A 15,351-nucleotide genomic window follows, 5' to 3' on the forward strand; every position below is an offset into this window, starting at 1 on the left:
TCGCTTTAGCATAAACATTTATTCTCAAGAGAGAGAAAACAAGAATTGAATGAACATAAGTCGTCACCTCACAACAGCACTCGGCACTGCACGTGGCATAAAATTCACAGGCTTGAAGGCTGTAGTCTCGCAGAGAGCCACCACAGAAGCACCACAAAAATTTGTAAACAATCGCAACATGGCTCCCAAGAATGAGGAAAAGAGGCACAACTAAGCAGTGAAGATCAGAAATGAGCTGCGAGCAACGACAACATTTTTCACACAATAAATCACATGCATGCAGTTTCCAGAACTGCAGGATGAGAGCGCCTTCGGTGTTCATTAACTCAAGGTGAAGCCATCAAGTTTTGAAATTTTCGGTTATGAGTATCAGCGTTGGTTTAAGTGGTGACATATTATCGCCAACTTAAGCGGCGCCCACATAACTTAAGCCACAAATAAAGAAACTATAGCAGGCTAAATCTCAAAAACAGCAGTTGCTAACAGTACGCCGCCATCTGTGGTGTACTACATTACTGCGCTGAAAAATCACACCAGTAAACGAGATGAGCTTTTTAATGCTTGACAATATTTGAGTTTTTAATTCCATCTTCAGATTAGCTTCTTTTTCAGTAACAAAAAAACTATGGACTACTTTTCTGTTATAGAGGAATTCTGTGCGGTGGTCCTGAATGTAGGCACAGCTTTATTGCAGATCGGTTGTACACGAATATAGCACATCTTTCAACAAAAAATGGTGGGGAAAACCAGGAATCACAGAATGTATCCTTAACTAGTAGTAATTTTTAAACAAAAATCCTTCCTTGTCCTTGTACATGCTAATTAATCTATTAATTAATGCCCAAGAGTTACTAATGCGAGCAGAAGCTGGCTAAACAAGTTGATGTACTCACAGGCACTTTGCTAAGCAGCATAAATCTTTGGCAAATGTGTGACACTTGTGTGCACCGGTAAAGTTTTTAAACTGTGTAAGTGGCAGCTTTTGATTAGATAGGCTCTTGTATCATGCTGCCAATGCAAAGTACTGCAGGAACCTTGGAAGTGTAATAGAAATTTCGATTGTTAAGAGTAGGTACATACTCTACAGAAGCTGCCTCAAAGAGCTAGTACAAATTTCAGCACAATTAACAGAGCTAGTTAGTGTAAATGGGTCATCATTGAAATGTTGCGTGAATCGGTACCTGTGCTATCCAGCAGACTCCTTGTACACCAGACGCCCACTGCTCCTCTTCCGTTATGACCCACAGCAACAAGGAAACTCAGTGTGAAGGCATTGGAGAGCACAACTCATGCATGGACACATGCTATAGAAAATGTTCAAAGATGACAGTTAGTTGTTCGATGAATGAATCAGTCATTAGGAGAAGGCTCTTCACGTCTATGTAAAAGTTTCAAGAACTTACAGGAATCGCAGAGTTCAATGTAAACACTGAACAAATTGTTATCAGTAGCCCTGATAAAATTTTCCCACAACAGACTCTCCACCATGATAAAATGTCATATGCTTTCAAGAAATCATGGGTTCAGTGGTTTCTGGAATTTAGCTAACTGCAAGATTTGCACGCCACCTGGCCTAAGTGCTCTTACCAACACAGCACCTTTGTATGTGAGCCAGTGAAAAAATCGATTACCGTGATCACTGGCAACTCTGATTCACCCAAAAAGCACGAAAACTCATCCTTGTGTCAAACAACCATTCACTGAACAGAACCTAAAAATTAAAGGGACACTGAGGAGAAATTGAAGTTGGCTTGTATCGATAGAATAGCAGCTCCTGATCACAAAACCGCCACTCTTACTGAAAACAAAGATCTTGTAATGTAGAAAATAGCAAGAACCAAAATACAGGTGTCGCCGCCACAGGCCAATCTCGCAAGTACAAGCGTGATGACTTCCTAGGACAAGAGGCGCCACCTTGGAGGAATATTCCTTACTTCATGGAAGCCACGAATCTCCGAGGCTGGCAAAGGAAGGTTGCGCTACGCACCGCTAGCTGTCAGAAATCACGGAGTCTGCATTTACGTCACGTATCACGTCACTCCGTTCTGTGATGTCATAAGAGTTCTCCGTGTCGTCATAAGAGTTCTCGAGTTTGAATCAGAGCGGCGGGAAAAACTTTCTCAACTTCGAATCCAAATTTCTTTGAAATAAATGCATCTTTCGCGCCCGGACAAGCGGCAACAAAGCCATGAAATGCCGAAGTATCAGATTTTGCTAACAAAAAAAATGATAGAGTTCTCCTCAGTGTCCCTTTAAGCCACTCCTGGTTATTTCCATAATCTTCTGGCCCAAGTGAAAACTTCCCTCTTGATGGAGCGCATTTGGCTGTCATTCCAAACTCCCAATGAGCAACAATTCATACCCCTAATATGATACATGCAAAAAGGCCAGAAATATACAGCCAATGAAAATGAGAAGTGTACACAAAAAAAAAGTCATAAAAAAATTGGCTGTGGTTTAGCTCTGGTTAAACCTGGAGTGATGCGAGAGCTACATCTGGCCAAGTGGAACTAGCTCCGTCGAATTGCAAAGTCAGTCTTTCGCCGCTCTGTTTCGCTGGGCGTTCCTTCATCTTAGTCCCTGGACGTGGATTCACTCTCTCACCCCCCCCCCCCACCCCCCCCCCCCCCCCACCCCCCACACTCGACACGGCGCATACGCACAGCTGTTGCAGCTCTGTTTCGCCAGCACGCCGTGCCGCCGGCAGAAGCAGCTGCTCCGCACCACGTGACCAACCGTGGCCATGTGACCACGGCGCGCCACCACGGAGCTCAAGGGGTGCCACGCTGAAGGCTCGAAGAATTGGCGTAGTGTAGCTCTCGCCACAAAACGTCAACAGCATGAATAACGGGCAAAGTCCTTTTTGGGTCAGTAATTACCAGCAAAACACAAAAGCAACACCCCACCTTCAATGCAGCCCCTCTGACCAAGAGCTACCAACTCTTGCACAGACATTTGAGATGTGCTGTTGGTCTGGAATAAAACACACATGAAAGAAATGAAAAGCAAGCCCACTTAATACATCATTACACATGTCTGTGACGTAACAATGATGCATGAATACTAGCACAATGTGCATCAAGCATATCACCCCCGTCACACTATAAACACAACTGGATATCAGTTGTTGCATGCTCACAAGTTAAACTTCTGTGTCAATCATGACATAAGTACCTTGGCAATTATATTAAAGGAAAGAAGCACTGATAAAGTTTTCGCATCCATCAGCTGGTATTGTAGTATCAATGTTACCACCATTTCTTTCACAAAAGTTTATCAGTGCAGAAATTCTTCATGCTGAAGGTGCCATTGCATAATGGGTTGTTTTGGCCTCTATACTTGAGTGTGCAGGTTAGGTTCACATATTTCTCACTTCTGAAAAAATGCAATCATACACTGCCACGTAACGATTTCTCCTCACACTGCATCAAGCTACCCCCATTGGAGCTATAAATCAAGAAGACCATAACTATACTTCTCCCAGATGTATCAAACAGGATGGAAGGAACACTAACGAGCAATGGCCAGTCATAATTAGGGACCAACTGCTGGATAAATACAAATCAGGCATTCCCAGTTATGCCGAGCCGCACTGCACACCAGGTGCAAGCAGGCAATGGCACTTCTAGAAGGCCACCCCAAGCATTCACTGGCTGCTGCATCTTTGCAGACCAAAGTAGCTCAAAGTCTGTATACCTGAGAACACGGTCCCACTTCACTGGTCAGAGTAAGCACCTCTGAAAGACTGCTACACAGAAAGTAGCGGTTGTTGAAATGCTGGCAGGCTCTCACAGGTCAAGCGCTTTTCATCCAAACTCCGCAAAAGTAACCAGGCTGGAGCCTTCTTAAAGGCTACGAATGGAGCTCAGGAGTTCTCGCCATCACCTTCAGGTACGGGTTGCAAGCCAAAGTACTTCAGGGCAGCGACGGAGTTTTCCATGCCGATGTTGTACAGGGGATGGATTGTGGTCTACGAAAGAGAAAGAAAAGAAAAAAGAAAGATGACTGAAGTGCCCTCACTTACACAACAACTTAACTCGGTGCATGATGCAGGATGTGGAGAACTTCCCCTTCAAATTAATGTGTAAACAAAGACAAACTACACAGCAATCTCATTGGAGCATGTCTCCACATGCCTAATAAGCCCTACAGCACACTGTAATTAATTGGAGCACACTAAATATGCACATCACAAGACAAAAGCATAAATCTAGAGTTGTTGAAATGCAACCGAAAACTATTTTGAGCACTGCTAAGCAGTACAAATTTTGGCTTTAAAAACCGAAATAATGAGGAACACGTCACAGTGCATGTGGGCATACTAAGCAAAAAAATCTGGAGCGCAAATGAAAACAGCTGTGCGCTTCCCAATACTTTAAAGCTGTAGTGGGGAAAGAAGAGTGGGGAAAGAAGAGAAATATAGACGCATTAGGGCCTCAACACATGCAAATGGTATCAGAAACGATCGATCAGTGCACATTTATAAGATACCAGTGCACTGATGCATGGCCTTGAGAAAGTTAGGCAGCATACTATACCCATGTGCGAGAATTTCAGCACTCGCTATAAACATACACCACAGCCCCAAACCAGTGCCTTGCATGTAAGTGTAGTAACATCAAGAAGCACCATTGCAGTTACATTTTAGGACTGTATTCCTTAACCCTTTAACCATAAAATTAATTCCCAAAAGATGCAAAAAATTGCCAAATTTATCTGGCAACTATCGGCGAAAATTACTACTGTCAGACTTTAAATATACAGTAGAGGTGCGAAATGCTTTTCACGGACAGGTACTGCCCTCTAGCGTTGAAAGTTACAATCAACGCAATTGCTGACCGTAACTTGTCCTTGGTGGTGGGAGCAGTGCAACATTGGGCTGGACAAGTGTGACTCGTCACTGGCGATATTGATACAATCTGCCATGATCAGTACGACTCAGGACTGGTGGTTAAAGGGTTACAGAACTTCATGCACAATTTCTCTGCTCCATGCAAAATGTTCCAGCCAAAGCTGCCCACAGCCTTCACACTTAGAAGACATGAAATAACCAAGACAAAGGACGAGTGAAAAGTGAAAGCCCTCGGGAACCAATTGCTATCCATTTCAAATTAACTCGATGACATGGGGTCCCATGCAAACAGTTCATGTACAGTGCTGGAAAAGCGCAAATTGAGTTGCAGCGGCAGAGGAGGAGGAGGAGGTTACAAAAAAGAAGAAAAGGCATGCAAAAGTGTGCTTATCATAAGTACGCATGTTTTTAAATTAACAAATTTTCAGTACATACCATGTGCAATATATTTAACAAATCCACTGCGTCATTGGACACCGGTGGGTCTCAACATTTATTCATGCTGTGCGGCCACAAATACCGGGTCACAGAGTGAAGTTGTGGGATAGATTTTTAGAGCGAAAGCTCTATTCTTGGCATACAAACCCGGAGAACAACAGCTGGTTCTGTCAATTTCACCTTCAAGCTCAGCCAAGGTCAGGCCTCGCTTGAGGTGAGCGGCGCAAGAACAAAGGAGAAAGAAAATGCCCACTCGGGGTGACCAGCGCAAGCACGAAGAAGCGAGAAAATTGTGTGGCCTATGGCGCGCCTTTCACTCTGCCGGAGCGAACAGCGCCTCTCAATAGATGGCGCTGGCAACCGTGCAGCGGGCGCATGGAAACTGGGGCACCCACACCAAGCAGCCCGAACAGCAGCGAACTTGGTGACAGATATAGCGAGTGTCTCCCCAGGAAGAAGAAAGCAAAATCTCTGCAAAGCAACGGTCTCATCCTTTGACAAACCTAAAACCGAGTTATCGCTCAATGAACTTGGTTTAACCGTGTCCAACCACTGCTAATTTTATTGTCAGGTTCTCCTTCTTAGGCCTCACAATAACATCTGGCCCATAGCTGCATCCCAGGATTCCCCAATATTCGTGAATGGAGAGCATAAATAAATGACGTGACCCACCGGTGACCCACGACACAGTGAACGTGTTAAATTACAGTAGTGGTGTGATGACAGCATTGGAAGAAAACCAAGATGGCCAGACAGTAACATCATATTTTTCTTTTTCCCCCTCTAGTGGTAGGACACGGCAAGAGCGCGACATATCAATAATTACTTTGAGCGGTCGGCGCGCGGCGGCCAAGGGAGAGAGTGTGCGAGTGTTGATGCCCCCACACGCAGACAATGGTCGCGCGTGACGTTCGGCCTGGTGCAGGGCAACCCATCTGTGCCGGCGTGGAAGACATCGCGTGGGCCGTCACCGGCCGTTCCCCCCCACCTTGCAATTTGCATGCCCCTGCACCGAGTACTCCTATCATGTGCGGAGCAGCATCCAAAATTTATTTCCATATTTTGTATTTGTACATAGTGTATATTAGCCAAACCCCTATCCTTTCTTACTATCGCTCCCCTCTTTCTTTCCCTCTCCTGTCCTTTTATTTCCGCTAGTCGCAGCTCAGGTGCTTCAGGTTTCGATGGCAGATGCCGTGGCTAGCAACATCTTTTCCTTCCACTGTTACTTTATTAATAAATAGCCACTAACAACAACAACAGTGACAACAAAAAATAAGCACTTGCTTGAAGGAAAAATTTGAAATATAGTAACATTTAGTGACAATTAAATGATTTGTTACATTCATAACCACCTTTTACAACTGTTAAACATGGTTTTATGGCATAATTTAGCTATGTAGATAACTGGTTTCACTAGTTGTTCAAATGAAACTATGTGGTACTGGTGTCGATGGGAGTTCTCAAGCTTTCAAGTGTGTTAAGAAATTTCTGCACAGCAACACAGACTCCACTGAGTCCGAGTGCAATTTGCAGTCACAAATGTGATTTAACCTAATGCGGTTTCAGGATACCTGCATGGCACAGATGTTAGACCCATGTAATAATAGAGGGCGTGCAATGCATTACATACTAACCGCTCTCCTACTTTTAAAAAAGTACTTGCTGTAAAATGCATTTGCACCTGCAGAACTTGAGAAGGTGACATACTAACGAACTAAAATTATTTGGCACTGCGCAGCTCACCACTTCATCATTTAGTAAACCTTCCTAACAGATAACTTACTTGAAATGGTAACTCTTGACAGGTGCTCCTTGAATTTTTTCTGTGCGCCTTTGAATCACCATAAATACTTCCCACCTTTCCAAACTACCAATCCTATTTATGAATGAGTTCAGTTAGCTTTAGTTAGATGGAATTACTATCTTTAAAAAAATTGTTAATTGTGGGGTGTAACATATCGAAGCGACACAATGGCTATTAGGGACGGCATAGTGGAGGGCTCCAGATAAATTCACACCACCGGTGGCTCTTGAACGTTCGCTGACATTGCACAGCACATGGGCACCTTTTGCGTTTCGTCTCCATCGAAACCAGAAAGAGCAATTAGATAAAGGCAGAAAAAAGTGCCAGTGGCTCAACTCGGCTGCGCCAGGTTATTCGGAGTGAAAGGCAACCAAACCAGTGGCCGATGTCGACACAGAAACGTTGACAGCATCTGCTGCCTTTTTCCGCTTGAGATACTCTTGTTGCCTGTACCACTGCTTCTCCAGACATACCTCCCGTTCTTAATCAGTTTCATCAACTTATCTAACTTATCTCTAGCCAACGTGACTTCCCGATGCTCTCTGTCATAGCGATCGCTAGAAGCAGCCTGGCGCATCCAATGCTCAGTCGAAAAACTCGCCCCGGTGACTGGATCTGGCTAAATGTCTCTGCGGTATCTAGGCGGCAAGTGCTGGCCTTTATTCAGCAAGAGCGGATCACATGGTTAGTCACATTACACAACTAGCAAAAGCGAGCGGTCGGAGCGGCGGTCTGGCTCTATGTCTCTGTGGTGTGCAGGCGGCGAGCACTGGCCTTTATTCAGCAAGAGCGAATCACGTGGTTAGTCACATTACACAACTAGCAAAAGCGAGCGGTCGGAGCGGCGGTCTGGCTCTATGTCTCTGTGGTGTGCAGGCGGCGAGCACTGGCCTTTATTCAGCAAGAGCGAATCACGTGGTTAGTCACGTAACACAACTGGCAAGAGCGATCGGTCGGAGCGACCGGTCGGTTGGAGCGGCAGTTGGCAGAGTGGTGGAACGAGCAGTAACAGCTGCGACAAGTCACGTGGTATGACGTCACAGCCACACCTACAGCGAGCCTCCAGTTAAAGGTCAAATCCAAGCATCATTTGACATTCAGCTCAGCATGCGAAAAGTGGAGCTTTTCGCTCCAAAATATTTGCCCCACCTACGTCTTCAGCACCAACAAACCAATACGCTAAGAATATTTTCTTTAAGCTGCCGTTTTACTGATCCTTGAAATAAACACTGGATTCATTCTGCAGGTACAACTCACACCAAAAACCCAGATATGCTTTCCAACTCACAAGCTCGTTCTTGGGGTCTCCCAGGATACAGGTGGTGCCCAGAATTCCTCCACCGAAGTGTTGTGCAACACTCAGACCACTTAGCAAGTAGCACGTGTGGTAGTAGTCTCGTGGCCTTCATGGAACAAAAAGGAAAAGAAAGAGAGCGAACAGATTTTTATTTTGTTTTCTTAAAGGTGCACTAAACAGGAATCTGGACTCATCTTTTTACCATGGGAACTCGATCTACACGTTCCGAGCATTCTTGGACACTCAAATTTCCCTAATTTCAATCGGATTAAACTCCCGGCTCCCGTCTTTTTTTTTAACTATACGCTTAAGTTAAGAGGAGTCAACCAACGCGTGGAGTGCCTTTCAGCCAGTCCCGTGGCAGCTTGCCGCTCTGCCATCAGCGGAGTGATATGTAAATCAGAGTCCACGCGTATATTTATTTCTGTGGGCCTAATTTGCAACTATGTGGCTTGCTACTCAAACTATTTACTCACAGAAACCTAAAAAACAAAACAAAATAGAAAGCGAAGCCGCCACGGGACTGGCTGAAAGGCACTAGACGCGTCGGTTGACTCCTCCAACTTTCAGCGCTGAGTTCTAAAAAAGGCAGGAGCCGGGACGCTTAATCCAATGAACGTGTACACCGAGTTCTCACGGTAAAAAGAAGAGTTCAGATTCTTCTTAAGTGCAACTTTAACGGGACACCAAGGACAACCCTGCTGAATCCTTGTTGCTAGCAAAATCCAATAGTTCGATATTTCGGGGTGTTTTTGCCATTTGCCCAGCAACACAAGACGCATTTATTACAGCGCAGCTGCTCTTAAGCGTCTGTTCATGAATTCAACATCGTAGTCGGCGGAGGTGGCATAGTCAGCGTAACATGCCACCTGACGAAAATGGCAGGTGGTAGTAGAGAGAAACGTCATCTGCCACGGTGAGAGCGGAGGAAGGGACAACCGGAAGGTGGCCGCCACGGGAAGATCTCGGAGGGTGGGTAGCAGCGTGCCACGTAGTGGCAGGTGGCGTCTGAAGAGCTGCGCTGTCAAATTTCTCATTACCGACTATTGTAATTGCCTGTCAATTTTTGCTGCAAAATTTGGATCCGAAGTTGCAACAGTTTTTCACTTCTCTCTGATTTAAGTGCAAATGGCATGTGAAGAGCGCACAGTTTCAGCACAATTAAAGAAAGGAAAAACCATGCGCTCAGAAACGCTCAGCAGCAGCGAAGCAACAAGAAAAAAAGGGGGGGGATAGAAAAGACTAGTGAGATGACCAATCAGCGACTAACGGCACGTGGCTAAGCTCTGTTGGCTGGCTGATGCAGGCTGGCGTGAAGCTCATAAGAGCAAGACCGAGACTATGCGGTGTGACTGTTCTTAGAGACGTCACACCATGCTTCGTCACGCCTGCCACTGCACATACGTCAGAGGTGTGCGAGCAAGTCAGCAGCTTGGAATTCAGATTTGAGCTGGGTTATTTGTACTATCGCTTGCTGCATCAGTCATATGTGAACACAAACTCCTGACGGGCTCCCTTCAGGAGCACGTTTAAATTAGCCGTTGTGATGCATGTAATGTCCAAATTAGCGAGGGTGCGGTGCCAGTGACTTACCGTAAAAACCGAACTATAGGTCGGACCGGAATATAGGCCGACCCCCCCACTAGTTAACCAATTCTAAAAATGAAAAAATCTTTTTCAATAGAAAAAGTACCGAGAGATACCCTTACCTTGAAACAAATATGACTCGACAGGTTGCACAATGGTCACACTATTTATTTTCATTTAAATGCTGCTCGAATCTACACCCGGCCAATTTTTTAACAGTATCACGCGCCCATCGACCCGCGTCATAGGAAGGCGAGTCCATGAATTGCGCCCTCATGAGTCTAGAGACACACGCGATCTCTACCGCTTTCACGCGGATGCATTCGGCAGTCACAGGCAGCGATCTTGCACGCAGCGCAACCTTTCCTTCCAATTCTGGATACGCTGCGGTCAGCCCACGAAATGATGTTTTCTTCTGGTTGCTGCAAGTTGTAATACGCAGCTTCTGCCTCCACCAGTACTGAATGCTCTTTTCGGATACTCCAAATTCGCGCTGTGCCGCCAGGTTGCCGTGAGCTTCCGCGTACTCAATCGCGCTTTTCTTGAAGGCGACGGTGAATTGCCAACGGCTTCCGCTCATTTTGAAACAAAATGTGAAAAAGCAGCCTCTAACCAAAATAGCTTTGCAACTACGGAAACGCAAAATGGCGGCACTGCTGCTGATGGCGATGGTGATGGAGGGACGCTGTTGAGTTCAGACGCATTGTTGCAAGACTTCCGTAGTTTTTCCGCCAATGATCGGCATATAAGACGGGGGTCGAATTTTCACCATTGTTTTTTGGAAAAAGTTCGACCTACATTCCAGTTTTTACGGCACATGAATGCTGGCCGGAACCGCATCAGCAGTTCAAATTACTAATTTTCAAATGCACTGACATCACACAACACACAGCACCTTTTGAAATGGAGATATGTGAGACAGTTACTGCACCATTTCCTTCCCTCAATAATAATAATAATAATAATAATTGGTTTTTGGGCAAAGGAAATGGCGCAGTATCTGTCTCATATATCACTGGACACCTGAACTGGGCGCGCCATAAGGGAAGGGATAAAGGAGGGAGTGAAATAAGAAAGGAAGAAAGAGGTGCCGTAGTGGAGGGGTAGTGGAGGGCTCCGGAATAATTTCAACCACCTGGGGATCTTTAACGTGCACTGACATCGCACAGCACACGGGCGCCTTAACGTTTTTCCTCCATAAAAACGCAGCCGCCGCGGTCAGGTTCGAACCCGGGAACTCCGGATCAGCAGCCGAGCGCCCTAACCACTGAGCCAATTTTCAACCAGGTTCAAACTAACGAGCTTTTACTGCACTTCTCTTTCGGCAAAGTTACTGCCCTTTTCCTAGTCTGCGTTCAGTCCTGTGGAAGGGGCAAGCAATCTCTGAAGGGTGGTGGGGCTCACTTTCCAGGCTTGTCGACCAGGCCGCCGTTTGGTTCTTGGCAGCAGATGAGGATGTACTCCTGGAGGGCCGCCTGGTCAAACATCCAGTTCTCCATGCTGAGGGACTCGTTGCCCATGGAGAAGAGAACCTTGTGCAGCAGTGGGAAGGCGCCCCCTTGCCAGAAGGAGTAGCAGCCATCCACCAACTTGTTGGTACGTCCCTGGAAGCCACCCTCAAACCGCATCTGCCGGTTCACCAGCCACCGCTGCGAGTCGGAAAGAAAAGCGAAGGATAAGCTCACAAATGTTTGCCAGGACCAAGGAAGATGTAACAAAAGCATAGCCCAGCTGTGGTAGAACATACTAGTGAGCTGCTGTTGGTTCATGAGCTTGAATTGAATTTTTCTCCAGAACATTTTAATAAAGTATCAAATGGTACTTGATGTATGATTACAAGTAAAATCCTCAAACTGGCTTGCCTTAAAGGTGCATTTAAGAGAGGATTCTGAGCTCGTCTTAATACCACAGGAACTCGATTTGTATGCTCCGAGCATTCTTAGAAACTGCGAATTATTTTCCTGTCCAGCCGATTTTCCAATTAAATCGAATTAAACGTCCCGGCTCCCGCCATTTTTTTTTAACTCACCTCCGAAAAGAGGAGGAGTCAGCTAAAGCATGGCGCACCTTTCAACCAGCCGTGTGGCGGCTTGCCGCTGTGAGATACATAAAGCAAAGAGTCCAAGCGTATTTTTATATCCGTTGGCCTAAATTGCAGCGATGTAGTCTGTGACTGAAACTATTTATTCATTGAAACCTAAAAACAAAACAAAAGCGAAACCGTCACACGACTGGCTGAAAGGACCTCCACAGGACTCCTTCTCTCTTCAAAGGAGAGTTAAAAATAACTGCGGGAGCCGGCATCTTTAATTTTATTTGAAAGGGAGATCATCCAACAGGACAATAATTTGAAGTTTCTAAGAATGCTCAGAGAGTGCAGATCGAGTTAAAGTGGTAAAAAGATGATTTGAGATTTCCCTTTGGAGCGCCTTTAATATAGAACGAAAATATAATCTTAATTGATAAGAAAGGAGACACCAAGGACTTGAAAAATTAGACCGATTAGCTTACTGCCCAAGGTATTGTACTGTACAAGGTATTTACTCAGGTAATCGCCAATTGAGTCAGGGCAACCTTGGATTTTAATCAACCAAATGATCAGGCAGGTTTTCGTAAAGGTTATTCAACAAAAAAACATATTCACACTATCAATCAGATAATAGAGCAACGCGCTGAATATAACCAATGCCTATATATAGCCTTCATTGATTACGAGAACGCATTCGACTCTGTGGAAACTTCAGCTGTCATACAGGCATTGCGGAATCAGGGTGTAGAAGAGCATTATGTCAAAATACTGGAAGATATCTATGGCAACTGCACAGCTACCATAGTCGTCCATAAATTCAGCTATAAAATTCCAATAAGGAAGGGCGATGATAATGATGATGAATATTTTGGTGTTCTCATACTATTTACTGGCCTTCTTTGTTGGGTGCAACCATCATTTCGAATTGTTATTTGGAAGCATTGAAAGCCTGAGAAAAAAATGTGTTGTCGGTCATAAAATTTGCCCATTGGCAGGAGGCAGGTGATGCCACCAGACCGGATAATTCCCATTGGCTGGATGGAAGTGATGCAACCAGAGCGGAGAACTCCCATGTTTTTGCATTCTGCTGTGTACTTTTGATGTACTATGTGAGCCGCTTTCTGTGTGAACATTTTATTTTTGTGCTGCACAGTACTGAAAGCTGGGGCCCTGTGAGGTGTATCAGCCCTTGGCTCAATTTCCTCCTCAGTGCAAGCTATGGGTGCACTGAGGTGCACTAGAGCACCACCAATGGTCACTGTGGAGCATTGGATGACATGCTAGATGGAACATGTAACAAAAAAAATATAAATAGCTCACAGGATTAAACGTTAACATAAAAAAGAGCTGCCTAATCAGTATACACAAAGAAACAGCCTAAGAAATATTATGCAAATTCATTTTGTTAGCGCACTGATGCTACTGCCGTATTTTCTAGAGTACAACTCGCATTTTTTTGTCGGAATTCTTAGTTTGTGCATTTTATACAACGGTGCAACTTATATATCATAAAAAATGATGCGCCAATGCACACCATCTTTTGCTGTCCTTAATAACTTTGTTTGAAAAGAAAATTGGCATGCAAAAGAGAAAAAAAAATGGACAGTTTAGCGTGGTTAGGCCAAATGCGAATTACGTGCGCTAGCACTTGGGTTTTCATTTCGGTTCCTATTTTGGCTTGAGGCTTGGTTTTCTAGGTCCAGCTTCAGACAAAGATTAGTAAAATCGGTAAGCGGGGGCTTAGTGCTAGCGGACTAAGACTGGAGTGGGCACTTAAGCTCCATATTAAGGGTATGACATGTTAGCATTAACGGGTTTAAGCCGATATATGCGGAATTAGCCATTCTCAGTTTACATTCCTAGATCCCTGGAAGCCGTCATACCACTCCTGGTGCAATGGTGCAGTGGTTAAGTGATGTGCCACTGCCCTGTGATGGCAGATGCTGCCACCGGTGGGGCTAGTGCGACCTAGGTTGCTCTTCCTGGAGCAACTCAAGTCACTGGACAGACAGAGGCAACCCACATCGTCAGACAGACAGTGCTGAAATCAGTGAGTGGGGGGTCTTAGTGCTTGCACTAAAAATCAAGTCATTAGAGAGGTTTCGTGCAGCACTATCCGCATTCCGCTACAGTGATCCGCTTCGGCGGAGACCCGCCTGCACAGTAGCATGTGCTCGCTCTTTGGAGCCATCTGCGCATACAGTTGTAGCATAGTGCAATCCGCATTCCGCTACTGTAATCCATTTCTGCGAATTACAGTAGCTATTTACTCTATAATAAAACTGCCCCTTTGTTTAAGTGTTACCCTATGGGTAGAATTGCACAATCTCGCCGCAACCGGACTGTATGCAACGGTGGCACAGCGTGGCACCACCACAACCACTCCAATTGGTCCAGCCATATTCTCGAAAGTTTCAATTTTAACGCCACATTTGAATGGCTTCACAAATTGTGTGTTGTTCTTGTTCAACATGACTCCCCCTGCGCGGCAAAAGAGCTACAATGCAAAATTCAAGTTGCATGCCGCTGCCTGCGCGCTGGAAAACGGGAATGGGGCAGCAGGGAGGCGATTCAACTTGAGCAAAAAAAATTAGCTGGAACTGGCTCAACCCGCAAGACCGTTTCGGTCGATGAAGCCAACAAAAAAAGGCAGGCCATGGGAAGAATTTAAAGAATGTATGTCGAGGTGCAAGAATCGTCCGCGCGTAGAAACTGCCACAAGCGTGTATTTTAGATGGCACTTTGGAGGGACCCTCGGCGCATTTTTACGGCGCTTATTTAATGAACAGAAACGTCATACATTGGTGCTACTTATGTATGGTTTTTTTTTTTGGAAAAACTGCCATTAACTGGGGTGGGTGCGACTCACACACAGAAAAATAAGCTACATTGAATCGTGCGGGTTCCAGAAGTGGCACAATTCGACTTGTGCACCGACTTCAAATAAAAGCGCAAGGCACCGTCCAGCACAATCACCCAGTAGTCAGTTCCAATGAATAGCAAACCCCTCATGAACCTTGAAGACATTGTCTAGAACCATGAAAAACTCATGGGCCGCAATTTGAGAACCAGTCGTTTAGGCACGACATTTTTGACTCACATATTGTGGAAAAAGCAGAGAAAAACACGAGTTGTACGCATAAAACTGCAAGCTGACACCAAAGCAAGACAAATCGCCGTTTTCAGCCACATACCAACAGCTTTTTGAGGTCGCAAAGGATCTCCCTCTCGAGAAAAACAAGTGCGGCAAAGCCGCAAAACGTGTAGCCGCCATGGGCCTCCATGCCTGGTACACCACCAAAACCTCCTTCATATGTTTGGCACCTATGGGGCGAGAAAAA

General features: G+C 45.3%; 1 protein-coding gene across 2 annotated transcripts in view; it reads right to left on the reverse strand.

The window, feature by feature from the left end:
* Positions 1–15,351, reverse strand: part of Fntb (Farnesyl transferase beta subunit) — a 58,372-nt gene continuing 43,021 nt past the window's right edge. For both annotated transcript variants that reach the window (XM_077665903.1, XM_077665902.1), the window contains exons 9-12: positions 15,205–15,334; positions 11,386–11,630; positions 8,386–8,500; positions 1–3,970 (exon numbers count right to left, since the gene is read on the reverse strand). In XM_077665903.1, coding sequence (XP_077522029.1) covers positions 3,866–3,970; positions 8,386–8,500; positions 11,386–11,630; positions 15,205–15,334 — 595 coding nt within the window. In that variant the 3' untranslated portion in view covers positions 1–3,865. The remainder of the gene's footprint in view (positions 3,971–8,385; positions 8,501–11,385; positions 11,631–15,204; positions 15,335–15,351) is intronic.

Source organism: Amblyomma americanum, chromosome 5 (assembly GCF_052857255.1).
Source record: "Amblyomma americanum isolate KBUSLIRL-KWMA chromosome 5, ASM5285725v1, whole genome shotgun sequence".
Lineage (NCBI taxonomy): Eukaryota > Metazoa > Arthropoda > Arachnida > Ixodida > Ixodidae > Amblyomma > Amblyomma americanum.